The sequence below is a fragment of the Vombatus ursinus genome, unplaced genomic scaffold, assembly GCF_900497805.2.
Source record: "Vombatus ursinus unplaced genomic scaffold, bare-nosed wombat genome assembly UNPS02014802.1, whole genome shotgun sequence".
NCBI classification, from domain to species: Eukaryota; Metazoa; Chordata; class Mammalia; order Diprotodontia; family Vombatidae; genus Vombatus; species Vombatus ursinus.
This window is the reverse complement of record NW_020954580.1, coordinates 25,540,267-25,556,477: the sequence shown is the minus strand read 5'-3', so window position 1 is coordinate 25,556,477 and position 16,211 is coordinate 25,540,267. Positions and strand designations below refer to the sequence as shown.

The 16,211-nt window shown below is 38.9% G+C and overlaps 1 protein-coding gene across 1 annotated transcript in view; it reads right to left on the bottom strand.

Moving 5' to 3' along the window:
• CPB2 (carboxypeptidase B2) overlaps positions 1-3,859 on the bottom strand; it is a 58,901-nt gene extending 55,042 nt beyond the window's left edge. The window contains exon 1 of the mRNA XM_027873774.1: positions 3,720-3,859. Within this exon, the coding sequence (XP_027729575.1) occupies positions 3,720-3,790 (71 nt within the window). The 5' untranslated portion in view covers positions 3,791-3,859. The remainder of the gene's footprint in view (positions 1-3,719) is intronic.
• Between the last annotated feature and the right edge of the window lie 12,352 nt (positions 3,860-16,211).

The window sequence follows — 16,211 nt, the reverse complement described above, 5'->3', positions numbered from 1 at the left end:
ATAGATAGATAGATAGATAGATAGATAGATAGATAGATAGATAGATAGATAGATAGATAGATAAAAATATAATACAGCACAGATCAGGTTAATTTGTGGTTTTTTTCTAAGTGAATATGTAGCCTAATCCATTTCTATTTGAATTTGACACTATAACTTGAGATAGGAGAAGCTCCTTAAAGTCTTCCTTACATTGTCCTTTGTCACTTTTTATGAATAGAGAAGGGGGGAATGTCTCAATGTTTATACAGAAAAAGACTTGATTAGCTTTGAAGATATCAGGATTAAAAGAGACTACTTTTCACTGAAGGTATTACGCTGCCTCAGCTCCTAGGCAGTAGACCTGGGAGACTGTGTAAACCCCAGGCTTAGGGCTACTGTTAACTGAAAGAACTAACCCTGCTTTGGTGGTCTAAGCATATTAGAGAAGCTGCTTCATCCAGTACAACACTGAGAAAAGGAGCTCTGAGACCCCAGAGAGAGATCAAAAATTCAAGAGAAAGGTGAGTGACCAAGGCAAAGGCTGCAGAAAGGAATGTGGGGGTTACAACTCTGTTACTTTGAGCTGGCAGAGAGCCTTTTACTGAGCCAACGGCTAATTGTGGCCATCATCTGTCTACTGGATCTCCACCTAGGTACAAACCTGTAGTTGGGTTGCACAGACCCAAAACAGAATCAAAACCAGATCAAGGCTCAGACCAGGTGGGCAGCACTCAGATCATGCCCTAAATCAGACTGTTTAGGGCAGAGGTGGGGAACTTGCAGCCTTAAATCCACATGTGGCCTTCTAAGTCCTTAAGTGTGGCCTTTCAACTGAATCCAAATTTTACAGAACAAACCCTTTAAGGCTGCAGGTTTCCCATCCCTGGTTTAGGGTCAACCAAAAATGTGCAGCTCGCTAATATAAGCCAACCCTGAGTTCCCTGAAGAACCGTAGAAATTGTGGGAATTGAGTGAACCCCACTGATGCCATCTTGTGACTCAATTCTGGATCTATCTCGGTTCCCTTTCTATTATGTGTCTAGTCCAATATATGTCTTGTGAGAAATTTTTATTCAATTATGGGAATTGTGAGAAAAGTTTATTGCATTGTCTGAACCCATCCCTGATTGGCTGGGAAATTGGATTACCTTCACCTGTTGCTTAGAGACCCTTAAATAGGGACCTAGGTTGTGCTGACCAGAAACCCAGTCAAGCCTGAAGATTGATATAAGGAGTTTCCTCACAATTATACACCTCAAGCAACCAATATGTCTTATCTGAAAACAGGCCCCATACTGCTCAATCAGTTATTGTTTCCATGTTCCTTTAACTGAATACAGACACAGGGCAGAGGGGAGTGGAGCACCTTTTTTCTGAAATCTGTGAGTTGCACCTATTTGCTCTCCCTCTCCCAACTTGGAAAGCCCCTAATCTTTTCTCCAATTAGAAATCAGATTACCTAATCTTGTATGTTAGTTAATTGTTTTCTTTTAATGCATAAAAAAATCTATCTCCCCCTGTATTTAGGGTCCAGTGCCAAGTTGAAAAGGCCTGATCCCTATTTCTCATGCAATTGGCATGTATTGCTTAATAAATAGATATGCTCAGAAGTTCAAACCTTTGTTTCCTCAGTTATTTCAATCAGATTTCACCCATCACAGAACACAGTACTCAAAACCCAGAAAATACACACCTAAATAATGCAGACCAGGACTATACAAGGCTCAAACATTCCCTCTAGAAGTGTGCAGAGCCTAATTTAATACAAAGTCCCAATTTAGGAATTAAGATGGAGAATGAGAAAAAAATGCTACAGATAGTGAACTATTGTGAAGACATACTCAGGATCTATATGAATACAAATAACAAACATTCCTTATGAAAACAAAAATAAACTAAAAAGAAATTGGAGAAATATCAATTGTTAATGGGTAGATTGAGTGAATATAATAAAATTGACAATACTACAATTTATTTAGTGCCTTACCAATTAACCTATCATAGAATTACTTTATAGACCTAGAAAAATAATAATAAAATTCATTTGGAGGAACAAAGGTCAAGAATCTCAAGGGAAATAATGGGGGGAAAACAGGAAGGAAGGAAGCCTAGCAGTACCAGACATGAAAATATAATAAAAAACAGTAATCATCAAAATGATTTTGTACTGATTAAGAAATAGCCAGGCTGATCAATGGAACAGATCAGTTGTACAACATAAAGTTGGTATACATTGGTATAGTGTCCAATAAACCCAACACATTGGTGTAGTGTCCAATAAACCCAAGACCCAACAAATTGGGACAAGAACTTACTATTACTTGTGCTACTAATGCTAGTAATGAAATTTCAGATTAATTTTTTTTAAATGTGTTATATTCTTATACACAAAAATGAATATTACCATAAACATACCAATGCCACAAATAATTAGAAGAGGCAAAAACATGGATCTCAGAATTGTCTATACATCTCATCATGGCACTTTCGAAAACCCTAATGGCTCTCCAGCTCTTAAGGCAGCGGTGAATTAGATGTATGTAAATACCTGCTTTCATATGTTACAAATCATAGACTTTTAGCACTAGGAAAGTACATTGGAGAGTATTCAATAGAAATCTCATTTCATAAATAAACTCCCTCATTTACACTTTACAGTGCCTCAAATAGGTTAAATGATTTACCTGGGATCATACAGCTAACTAGTTAGTAGCAGAGCCAAGAATGGAACTTTGGTCTCCTGAGTTCCAATCCAAATCTATATTACACAGAGGGAAAAGCACAGGGCTTCTGATAAAAAGACCAAGGTTCAAGTCGGGATTCTGATATTTCTTTCCATGTGACTCTGGGAAAATCACCAACTCTTGGAGGCTATTTCTTTAGACAAAGGGGGTCAATAAAATGTCTACAATTCACAATGCTGTTGTAAAAAAAGTGCTTTAGAAAACTTAAAGGATTATGCAAATGCGAGCTATTATTATAATTACCTACCTTCTCCAGTATTCCCTTCTCCCCCACTTCAGCATCCCATTTTCAAACTATCTCCATTTACATATGATACTAGGAAACATTCACATCAGCATTAGATGTTTGGGGGCTTCAAATATTTTCTTTTTTCCTTTAAATACTATATCTCTTTAATCTCCATATTTTCTCAAGGTCTTTCTTTCTTCTCTTCTAAACTGGAACTAAAACCACGATGAGGACACTGAATCTAAGGGCACCAGATTAGATTAAAACCTACTACTTCACTTATGGTAACCAGAGCCGTAACTAAGGCAGATGAGTGGGGTTTTGGTCCAGGGACATAAATTTAGAGAGTGCTGACAGAATCTGTAGTCTTCGTGCATCATGGAAACAGTAAAACTTAGCACCTAATTAGCAAGAATAATAAAATATGAAGCTACTAAACAGTAGTTCTTGGCCTGTTGTCCCACCCTCCCAGCGGCCTCCTGAATAGTACTGTAGCCTTTTATTTCATCCCAAGTCTTGGTCCCCACCTCAACTTTGTTTGCCCTAGGTCAGTTTGCCCTAGGAGATGGTTTGTGGTACTTGTCCTAGGCTTAAAAATTCCTTGTTACAGCTCTGGGGGCAATGAATATGCGTAGTTAGGAACCTGGCTGGGCTTTTAGTATCAGATTCCTTAGTCTTATGCCCTAGTTTGATTCCGTATGTTGGTTCAACTGGAAGGGAGAGGGGAAAAGCTTCTCACCACAGTCCAGGTCCTACTCAGTTACCTCTGAATTGCGATGACATGCTGCTCCTGCCAGACAATAGCTAAAAGGAATCCCAGGATATAAAGCTTCATCTCAACAGGATTTTGAACTAAATCAAAATAAGCTGAGCAAAGCTGAGGGTCCAGTGCCCTGATCGTTGATTATGAAAGAGCCTTCTTTACACAGTGGTTAAAATGTAATGCCACTTGTGATTTCACGGTAGTGACTCAGTCGATCAACACAAGCTTCTTTAAAGAGAAGACAAGGACAGCATGTCACTGTTGGTATCATCTCAACAATTCCATTTTCTCATAGTTAAGTCAATATTCTGGTTGTGAAACTCAAAGTTGCAACTGAATGACAATTCTCTTCCTTAGCCATAGAATTTAGAGCTAGAAAGAACCTTAGTGAATGTCTGTTCCAAACTTCCCTCTTTGCAGATGAGGAAACTGAGGTCCAGAGACATAAGGTGACTTGTCCAACTCACCTGACAGATTTTAAACTCAGTCATTCAGCTCTGAGTCCACTGCTCTCTCTTTGGATCCCAGAGGAGAAAGAAGGTAAGATACTGGTTGAACGATTGTACCCAAATAATGTTGACCAATAAATTTTTATCAACCCAAAGAGATCTCCCTAGTGGTATACCTACACTAGGTTAGTAGTATCTCTACACTAAGTTGCATTTATTGATGACTTAGATAAAGACAAATGGTGGGCATCCTTATCGATTCCACAAATAATGAGAGGTTAACACAGAGAGCTAATATGTTGAGTCACAGAACTTAGATTCAAAAAGCTGTTGACATGGCGCAGGGAATGATTGAAATCAAGAGTGACAATCTGGTGAAGGAGAAGGAATCAAGTCTTCATTTAAGTACCAGCTCAATTGAAGGTGAATAGGGTGTTCAAGGAGGACTAGCATCTCCGGCGTGAGGGCTGCTCATCCACCTTTTGTGTCTTCTTGGCACTCTACTCTCACCTGTGGCTCCAAGAAGCTATCGCATGCCACATCCCACTAAAACTGTCTTGGCAGATGGGCTATCTTTGCTTAAGGGTAACCAACAGGCCTCAAACCCACTAGTGAGTCAGTGGGGTATCTACCCCATGCACGTGAAGACTAAAAGACAGATAAGAACAATTTGTTCCATTGGCAACAAAGGGCTGAAGCAGGCACTATGGAGAACTTAGAGCTCAGTCAGACATCAAAGACACCAAGGTCGTCCACTGCATCCCAGGCCATCACCAGTTATCTTGACTTGTGTCCTGCCTCTGGACTTTGATAACTCTGGAAGAGTGAGTGAGACTGACAACTTTGTGCAATTCTGCCTCACTTAAATCCAATTCATGCACGACTCAAGACACCATCCCAGATGTCATTGGTCCTCTTTGAAAACAAAGAACAAAAAACAGTAGCAACAACTCTGCAGCCTGTTAAGGTCCCTCCCTCCCTCCCTCCTTCCTTCTAGGCCCAGCTCAGAAGCCACATCTCCATGAAGTTTTCACTGACCACCTCTACACCTTCCCCAAGGCAAAAATGATCTCTCCCTATTAAAATGCCTCATATTACATTTCCTGGACTTTTGCACTTATCACACTCTCCCTTGAATCATAATTATTTATGTGTTTGTTCTTCCCTCCATTAAATTGCTAGCTCCTTGAGAGCAGAGCCAGAGTCCTGTCTATCTTTAGACCTCTATTGACTAGAACTTAACTTGGAGCCCCTGCACTCCCCACCAAGGATCTAAGGATAGATTGTAAGTGATCTATGAAGTTGGATGGGGAAAAAATATATCTTTATTTTTACCAACCTCTAACTGAAATTCAGCATTTCCTTCAATTTTTTAAAAAACTTTTTTTTCCTCAGAAGGTGTCCAAAGGCTTTGCCAGACTGCCAAAAGGATAGGTGACACAAAGGCTAAGAAGCCCTGGCTTAGAACAAAGTAGGTGCTTAATAAATGTGAATCTAACGGGATGGAAAAGAATAGCTTTGTGACTCATTAAGGCCCACCAGCTCCAAAAGGGTGAGAGAAACCATCTCCCTGGTCATCTATAGCTGTTCTTCATTCATAGAATCATAGATTTAGAGCTAAAAGGGAGCTGAGAGTCCAGTGAAGGCTGCAAATGGTCTTGCCCGCAATTGGTTTAAGAAGGCTCTTTAATAATTAATGATCAGGGCACTGGACCCTCAACTTTGCTCGAGTTATTTTGATTTAGTTCAAAATTATGCTGAGATGAAGCTTTGTATCCTGGGATTCCTTTTAGCTATTGTCTGGCAGGAGCAGCATGTCATCACATTTCAGAGGTAACTGAGTAGAACCTGGACTGTGGTGAGAAGTTTCCTCTTCCCCCTCAGTAATTGATCCCCAAAGAGTTCAAGGAAAGAGGAAAAATACTGCACAAAATATTTTCTGCATAAAAATATTTATAGCAGCTCTTTTTGTGTTAGAAAATAATTGGAAAATATGGAGGTGCCCATTAATGTTAGTGGTGTGGTGGATAGAGCACCAGGCTTGGAGTCAGGAAGCCCTGAGTTCAAATCCAGCCTCAGACACTTACTAGCTATGCAACCCTGGACAAGTTACTTAACCCTGTTTGCCTCAGTTTCCTCAACTGTAAAATGAGCTGGAGAAGGAAATGGCAAAACACTCCAGTATCCTTGCCAAGAAAACATGGGGTCACAAAGAGTAAGACATTACTGAAAAACAATAAAACAAATTATGGTACATGAAGGTGACAGAATACTATTTTTTACTTATAAGAAACAATGCAAGGGATGATTTCAGAGAAACCTGAGAAGACTTGGATGAAATGGCGCAGATTGAAAACAATTAATATAAAACAACATTGTAAAGGCAAATAGCTTTGATAAACTCAAGAACTCAAATGGTTGCAATAGCCAACCATGATTCCAGAGAACCAATGATGAAGCACTTTACCTACCTAGTTCCTGACAGAAAGGTGATGGACTCAGGATACAGAATGAAACACTTACTTAACATTGCCACTGAGGAAATTAGTTTTGCTTGATTTTGCATATTTGTTACAAAGATTTTCTTTTTCTTTTCAATGGGGAAGGGTAGTTTGAGGGAGAGAAAATAGATTTATGTTCACTGAAAAAATAAAATGTATTAATAGACATATCTATAGCTATATATCTACGTATATACATATACATATGCATTTACAGGTATGTATATATATATGTACACATATATAACAAATCACACATATATACATACATGCATATATATACATACATATATATATATTCACAGATATAAAACACTTGGCTTACTAGGAGTCCTTCAGGAGATAAACAAAGTGAAGAAAGGAGGAGAGTACCCATGCTTCTACTGGAGAGCCATGCCTTCCTGGAATCAACTCTGCCATTCTGATACCAGGGACCTTTTTTTCTGTCAAAGTTTTGCCCCTTAAGGCTTTTGAAATTGAAAAGGACTGGGATTTAGGGGAAATGTTGGAATTGAAGTATAGTTGACAACCCTAAGGGTGGTATGTCATGACACCTAGGAAGAGACAACTCATGCCCTAGGAAGAGACAACTCGGTCCCTGCTAATAAGCCAGGGCTTCCTGGGAACGCCTCTACCTTCCATCCTAGGGATCTTCTCTTGCCATGAAACCATTGCCCCATCATCTCCAGGCTGCTCAGATTTTCCCAGGGAGCCAGAAGAGTGGGTGACCTTGGGGACCAGAGTGTACATGAAAGTATTAAGGGACAGTCCTGCCCCTTCTTAGCTGTTTGTCCTGAATCATAAAACCAGGAGTTACTTTTCTGAAAAGGTTGGTTAACTTTTAAAATCAAAATGTACTACTAATTCTAGTTTAATTTAAATGTAGTACCTTATCTTAATCCTGCTCAATTTAATCTTTTCAGAATCTCAGAGTTGGAAGGGTCTTCAGTGGCCAATCCACACCTGGACAAAAATCCCCATCGTCATTATAACTAGATAGTGCTTACTATGTGCCAGGCGTTGTGCTAAACATTTTATAGTATACACTAGCAGTCAAAACACCTGGGTTCTAATTCCTGCTTCAACACTAACTGTAGGTCTCTGTTTCCTCATCTGTAAAATGAGGAGGTTGGAAAAATATTTTTAAATATTAAAATTAAATTAGACTAGAGAAATAAACCTAAGGTGCTTCCTTAGGCTAGAGCTAGAGGTTGATGTTGTCTAAGTAAGCGCCTAAAAGTCAGAAGCTCTTAAAGATTTCTGCAGGTATCTCTGTTAAGTTGTTTTTATTTTCTTTTTATCGCTTGCTGTGATACCTTCCTCAGTGAAATTATAACCAACATTCATATAGCACTTATAAGATAAAAGTAAAATTGAGTGAGCTTGGCAAGGTGGTCTCTAAGATTGCTTCCAACCCTTAACAATCCATGAGTCTATGAAATCTGAGCTCCTTCTGATTCCCCTCTAGCTCAGGGTCAATGTCAGTAAGAGCTGACTGAGCCTCCCTCTGTGACCTTGGTCAAGTCATTTCTCTCTGGGGCCACAGCTTCCTTCTCCGTAAAATGAAAGGTCAGGACTAGGTAAGTGGTATCAAATTCAAATAGAAATGGGGACAACTAAACCATATATAAGGATCCCTGTAAACCACATATTGACTTAGAAAATCACAAGTTAACATTATCTATGTTTTATGGTATTTTTATTTATTTTGTTAAATATTTTCCAATTACATTTTAATCTGGTTCTGGCCATACTGGGGAGTTTTGCTACATGGAGTTGGTAGCCTGTGTGTTTAACACCCCTGGACTCAGTGATCTTTAAGGTTACTTCCATCTCTAACATGATACTTCGAGGGACTTTTTTGGTGTGTATGACAGTGAGTAGGGGAGATGGTTTTAATCCCTCCTCCAAAAGTATATACCTAGTTTACTATAAAGGTACCACTCCACCTCCATCTTCTAGTAATCAGGCTTTTAAAATGCCAAACATACATTGACTCTTAACCATGAAGAATAATTAGTCAAATTAAAAAAATACCCAAATGTCTTGCTTCCTCTGTGAGTAAGAGGTAGATTAGGGGTAGGCAGACACCCCAGCAGTGGCGCAAGGTGTCCTGGATTCTCTGTCATCTCCCATAGGTTATCACAATTCTTCTCCCCAACTAAGAACATCTTTCATGGCCCAGATGGTTTGTAATGCTTGACCAAGATGCAACAATTCCTAGTTGCAGCTCTGATTACAGTTATACGAAACTGGGATGGGGTGTCTCCAGAGATAGTAACCTGTCCCTCTGGGAATCTCTTCAAGCGAAGATGATGATTACTCCTCGTGTATACTATAAAATGTTTAGCACGATACCTGACACATAGTAAGCACTACCTAAATATTAGTTATGATTATGATGGGGATTTTTGTCCAGGTATGGGATGGCCACTGAAGACCCTTCTGAGATTCTGAAAAGATTGAATTTAGCAGGATAAAGATAAGGTACTACATTTAAATTAAACTACAGTTAGTAGTACATTTAGATTTTAAAAGTTAATTGCATTAGTACAAGATGGGGGGAGGTCTAGATTGGCAGCAGCTCATGTGAGAAACATTTATTCGCCACACTTGGCTCTAAATGGCTCTTGACTTTTTTCCCAAAAATTAAATCTACGATAAAGGAAGGAGATTTGCCAAGGCTGAGAATATTCAAAAGAATGTGCCACAGATTCTAAAGGCAGGCAACTTGCTCCAAAAATGTCTGAGCAATGCCAGCATAATTAAAGTAAGTGCAGAATCTCTAAGGTCATTTTTTAGCCATTCCTCAAGCAATGGGCATCTTCTTCCTTTCTAGATCTTTGCTATGACAAGAAAGTACTGCTATGAATATTTTGTTCATGGTACCTTTCTTTCTATCTTTCACAACCTTAAGGTATATGGCTAATGGGATCTCTGGGTCAAAAGGTCTTCATGTTAGCCACTTTTCAAAAATAATTTCAGATTGTTTTCAAGTATGACTGGACTAATTCTCAGGTCCACCAAAAATGTATTAGAGTATAATAGTGTATTAGTGTGCCAGTCTTTCTGTAGTCCTACTCTAACAGCATGCTGAACATTTGTCAATGAAATTCATTCAGAAGAAGTTGGACTCACTAAAACAAAAGGAACAAATTCATCAGGCTCGAAAAGGGAGGGCAGCATTCCAGAGACTGTTGAAGTTGAATTCACTTTCAGAACTGTAAGTTTGCACCTATGATATGAAATCCCTGAAGTAACTTGGATAAGAAAGTCACAATGCAGGTAATGAAATGTGCAGTCCTGAGGAAGCTGGAGGAACCTCAAGGACTATCTTTTGAATTTGAATCTTGAAACAACCTTTCCTAAATTCCAGAGCTGCCAATTAAATTCCATTTGAACCATAATAAAAATGATAAACACCAATCCCAAATAATTTACTATTTTTAATAATAGTATTTTTCCAATTATATGTAAGAACATTTTTAGCATTCATTTAAAAAATTTGAATTCCAAATTTTCTTCCTTACCACTCCCTCCATAAGATGGTAAGCAATTTGATATAGGTTATATATGTGCAAACATGTAAAACATATTTCTTTATTCATCATGTTGTAAAAGAAGAAATAGGCTAAAAGAAAATAACCATGAAAAAATAAAGTGAAAATAGTATGCTTTGATCTGAAAAAAAAAAAGCTGGACTAACTCTACAAATTTTAAAAAATAGTTGAAGAATTCCTATTGTCCAGGTTATTACATGGGTAGGGCAGCCCATCAAGTTAATCTATCAGTGCGGATATCTTGGACAGATAGTGTGGACAGACAATGAGCTCAGCTGAGAACTTAATGGGAACTGAATTGCTTCCAACAATCCCAAACAGCCGTTTGTTGTGAGCACCTCCCTTTTTAATCAGTATTCTTCCTTTTGATGCTGTGTGTCAGTGAATTATGGGATGCCATTATCTCAGAAGAATCAAACTTGCAAACAACTCAGAGAGCAATGAAAAAATTCATGGTGGGAATAAGTAGGTGATGTACATTGCCAGGATTGATTTGTACATGAAAAGTGATATCAAAGATGTCATTGAGAACATAGATGACTTGAAAAGAATGTGGGTCAGAAGGATAACAGGAAGGAAGGAATAATGCATTGGTATTAGAAGGCCTAGAGGAAAGCATTTAGGCCATTAGATTATCCTCTATGGGGGATTTACAGATTTATAGAAAGACAGAGAAGAATCCCACAAAATGAGAAGGTGTGGAAAGGTTGCAATCTGCCCCAGTGAAGGAAATGTCTACATGGATGAAATCATTAATTCATTGAAATATTAATATATACTTGCTTTAAAAGGTGGATGAGGAAGAGAAGGAGGAGGAAGAAGAGGAGGAAGAGAAAGAGGAGAAGGAGGAAGAGGAAGAGGAGGAAGAAGGAAAAAGGAGAAGAAGAAAAAGAAGAAGGAGAAGAAAAAGGAGGAGAAGAAAAAGAAGGAGGAGGAGGAAGAGGAGGAGAAGGAGAAGAAGAAGGAGGAGGAGGAGGAGGAGAAGGAGAAGAAGAAGGAGGAGGAGGAGAAGAAGAAGAAGAAGAGGAAGGAGGAGAAGGAGAAGAAGGAGGAGAAGAAAGAAAAGGAGGAGGAGGAGGAGGAGAAGAAGAAGAAGAAGAAGGAGAAGGAGATGATGATGATGATAAGAAAAGAAAAGTATAATTCCTATCTTCAAATATGTGAAAGACTCTGATAAGGAAAGAGTAGACTTGCTCAAGGTTACTTCCCATGGACAGAACTAGAACACAGGCATGGAAGCTGTAAGGAAATATATATGAATTCAGCCTAAAAAAAAACTTTTTAACAATTAGATCTATCAAAAATGTAACTGACTACCTTATCACGTATGAGCTTACCATCACTAGAAGTATTTAAGCAAAATTCAAATGATTGTTTATTAGAGATATGATAGAAGGCATTCTTGGATTGAGAAGGCAGCTAAATGAGCTAGAGTAATACCTCTTCTAACCCCTATTGTATGTGTTTGTGAAAACTGATCATGTTAATGCTCCATGTTAGTATATTTATGTATCTTTCCACATCTATAAATGAAGAAAATGCCATTATTAATATAATTATCTTACAAAGTAATTGTGAGAATTCTTAGGTTGATAGAAGAAAAATACTTTTAGATTTCATGGAACTCCTGAGACCCCAGATCATTGTGGCATATTCATCTGCTAGAAGGTAAATTTGAGGAGTTTTCTATGTCTTTTTAGAGTACCTTGAGATTAAATTATGTCAAGGGTTTGGGGAGAGGTGTTTTTCCTGGGGAATAATAGTAAAAACTAGTATTTACATTGCACTTTAAGATGTGCAAAGTGGTTTACAAATACTGTCTTATTTTACCCTCACAACAACCCTGAGAGGTGCTATCATTATCTTCACTTTACAGATGAGACAGACAGAGGTTAAGTGACTTGCCCAGGGTCACACAGCTAGTAAGCGTCTGAGGCCAGATTTTAATCAGGTCTTCCGGACTATAGGCCCAGTGTTCTGTACACTATGGCGCCCCCTTGTTTTCCCAAGCTCATTATTGTATTTGATCCTGATAACATCCCTAGGAAACAAGTAATACTAAAATTATTACCCATGATTTATGTATGGGGAAACTGAGATCTAGAAGTCTCACTACTAACAAGGTCACAGTACTATTAATGGCCAGGGATAGGAATAGACTCTAGTCTTCTGGCTTCCAGTCCAGAGCTCTCACATCTCTTGAATAGGAGAGCTATTCATGGTTGTCATATTACACATATACATGTGTGTTATATGTGTGTGTGTGTGTGTGTGTATACTAGTGTGCTTCAGTCCTAAAGGGACTGTGTCCTTTTATGTTCAGAGATAGAAAATCTACATAAAAAAGAAAGCTTAACTCTTAAATAGGATTTTAATCATTTTATCCTGGTAGGGTTAAAAGCTGTGTTCTTACTTCTATTACCTATGAGAAGTGTCATGACACAATGGAAAGAGTACTGGATTCAGGGTCAAAGGACCTGAGTTCCAATCCTAGTTCTACTGATCACTAACTGTATGACTTTAGGCAAATTACTTAGGCTCTCTGGGCCCCAGTTTCTTCAATTCTAAGATAAGAGGGTTGGACAAAATCATATCTGAGGTCTCCTTCAAGCTTTAGAGCTATGATCCTATGATTTAGAAGCATACCTCTAAACTTGGTAAAGTAATCTGATAGATGAGCCAGAAAATTTGTTCAATGAAATTAAAGTTGTTTTACATGTAATAGTCTGACCCCAGGAAATGAGGGGACGTTCCTGAGGGTCTGAAGGCACAAAAACAGATATTGAAATGTAAAGGGAAAGATCTGTTGGATGAAAGGAAACAAGCGTTTGGGAGTTTTCCAGTCTGGGACCCATGAATGCCCAAGGAAGAATCTTACCCAATATGAGAATTGCAAGATTAGAGGTTAAAAAGTGAGTAACCACACTGGTTAGTTACACCTTCTTCTATTCTTTCCATCTTTTGATTTTGTTCTAATATTTCTTGCTGTCTTGTGGAGTCATTGATCTCTGTTCTATTCTAATTTTCACAGAATCTTTTTCTAGGGTAAGTTTATCATTTTCTCAGCTAATGGATCAATCCGCTATTAGGCTGGGCCAAGTAGGTGAGTTGGCTGCTAGCCTGTTTCTGCTGCTATTATCTCTGGTTGCTGACTGGAAACCTCTGATGGCTTTGATTGATTCTGAGGTCTCACTGGTCACTTGGTTGCCCCAGAATTTCCCTCTCAGACTACTATTTACCTAAGATTAGAAAAGAATAAATACTAAAGAAACCAAGGCACCATGTATTTATTCACAGACACATAGCTGCTGGATGGGAAATCTCTCCCTCTCAGAGATGACAGCAGTTCTTGTCTTACTCACACTCATGGCCAGGAAGGAAAAGAGGGAAAGGGCTGAGTGAGAGACATATCAGTCTTTTGTACTTGAACTCACTTCCATCACCCCATCTTGAGTTGCTGGTCCTTCTGGCTAAGAAACCAATTAGGAGGCTTTTTGTTACCATCTAATAGGAACCCCTGAGTCATCATAGCCTTAACCAGTTTCCAAAGTTCCACACGTTGGATTGGCAGTAGGTAGAGAATGTCTTGGCCTTTGTTGGTCAGTCCTCCCCATCTCCATTATAACCCCTACTGAAGTTGTTGAGGTCACCGAGAGAGAGAAAGAATAGAAAAAGAAAAAAAAAGAGGGTAATTAGAAATCAAGGCAATCTCTTCTTGGTTTCACATCACCTGAACTTCAGGGCTTCAATATTTCCCTCATCCTAGAATCTGTACATCTGTTTGCCCACCTATCCCTTTCCTGAAAGGGAAATTCGCTGAAAGGGAAATTGCCTGAAAGGGAAATTGCCATCTACTCTGTCTCAGTAGATCTAATATGTACCTAATTATTTAGATGCTATCTCCCCCACTGGAACATGAGCTGCTTGTGAGCAGTGACTGTTTTGCCTTTTCTCAGTATCTGGAACATACTAAGTACTTAGTAAATGGTTGTTGACTGATTCTGTGACTGAGCATGGACAGAGTTGGCCTGAAAGAATGAAAAAGAAAATCAATAATTGCTTCAGGGGAGCAAGCACTTATTACTGTGTGCCCTTGAGCAAGTCACTTCTTTCTAGACCTCTGGATTCTAATTCATTTAGCAACATTTAGTGCCAAGGAAGATGGCTGGATTTGTTTTTTGTTTATTGGTTTGTTTTTAGAAGGCAGAATTTGAAGTGTGAGAGCCTTTTGCTTTTTTTGTTGGGCTTTTTTTTTTTAATCCTTTACTCTGCTCCATATTACCCGTGTACTAAGTCTTGGGCAAGTCACTTTTTCATTTCTCTGGGTCTCAGTTTCAAAGAGGAAGTTAGAGTAGATAATCTCTAAAGTTTCTTCCAGGTCTGGATCTATGATTCTATAAATAAAATTGAAAAGCCAGGAAGATGGATGGGAAGGAGGCCAACCTCTATCTTCAATACTAAACCTTGTCATGGGCGGAATGACTCCGGTGGCTTGGGGACTGGTGTTCTTCTTCACTTCTCTGCTTATTGAAATCTGTTATTTTCTTTCCAAAAGGGGGTGAGTCACCACATCAGGAGGCAACAGCCTACTAGTAGATCCATTTTATTCAAAAGCATCTCTGGGGACCAGCAAATCTGAATATTTATTCTCTAGGTCGCCTGTAGCATTGGATTGCCATATGAATCTGAACTAAAAAAAAAATTCCAACCCTTTGCCCTCATCCACATTGGAGCACTGATGATAACAGGCAGTGACCCTAAATAATAATGGTCTTGCTTTCATTCCACACTGAACAAAAAGACAGTGCGTAAAAGGTTAATGAGATTCTCATCCCTGTCCAGCTCAGTTTCTAAGGTGGCTCAGTGTTGTTGCTGTGAAAGCACTTGAAAAGGCAATTAATTTAACAGTATTTTATTATGAGTGCAGCCAGAAAAGCATTAGAACTCAATTTATGTGCTTCCCTTTCAAACTCATTCAGCCATTAAAGCTGCATAATCTTGGTGGGGTTTGAAGGCCTGAAATTGATCATTGTTTTTTCTTCTCACACTTCATCTCCTATGTTTATTCATGGCAAAGGCACCTCTCTGGGATAATTTGAATAGTTCACAGCAAAAGCCTGGTGTTTCTGGATAAAATTTAAAAAATTCAAAAAGAAAGAGTTTGCCATGTAGGAAAGGAACCAAAGACTAGTGAAAACATAGATGGATCGTCCATTATTCTGATTGACCTACTCTAGGCTGGACTGAATCGTGAAGTAGTTGATCTCCAGTCCCTTTCTTAGCCAACTTCCCCAGCTCTTTCAGTTTCCCTTATCACTAGCCCCCAGCCTCAGGTTCTCGATGCCCTCATATGGCCCAAAGCTCCCCAAGAAGGTGCCCTGTCTAAACCTGACTTTATGAGCATCTAATGAAAGAGTGGCAAAGAAGACAAAACAGGAAAATGATTTATCAAAAAAATAAGTAAAATAAAAAATTTTAAACACGGGTCTTTGTTTCGTTAAAAGCACTGTGTACTGATTAGCAAATGGCAAAGTGCCCTGAAATTTGGGGCAAATTATACAGAGAACAACCTCTGAATACCTCTTTTCTTTTACTTATATGTAGAAGGTGATGTTGACTACCCTCATAGCCAGAGAGAAAGAGATAGATATGTGCACTGTTACCAAGAACCAAAAATGGAAGGTAAGCTGCTGGGCAGTCCCTAGTTGCTACGCTGTCCAAGCCCCTGGAGGAGACTAAAGAATGATCTTGTTCCCCTCCCCCCACCATGGAATACTTCACAAGGCTTATATGCCAATTCCATGCCCCTGAACTGCTTCAGGGAAAAGGAGCTCTAGCCCCTCCTCTTCTGAGTATTCACTGGTTGAGGAAACATGACAAAATGGAAGAGAGCACTGGATTTGAAGTCAGAAGACTTAGGTTCAAATTCCACCTGTCACATATTACCTATGTGACATTCAGCAAGTCACAACCACTCTAAGAC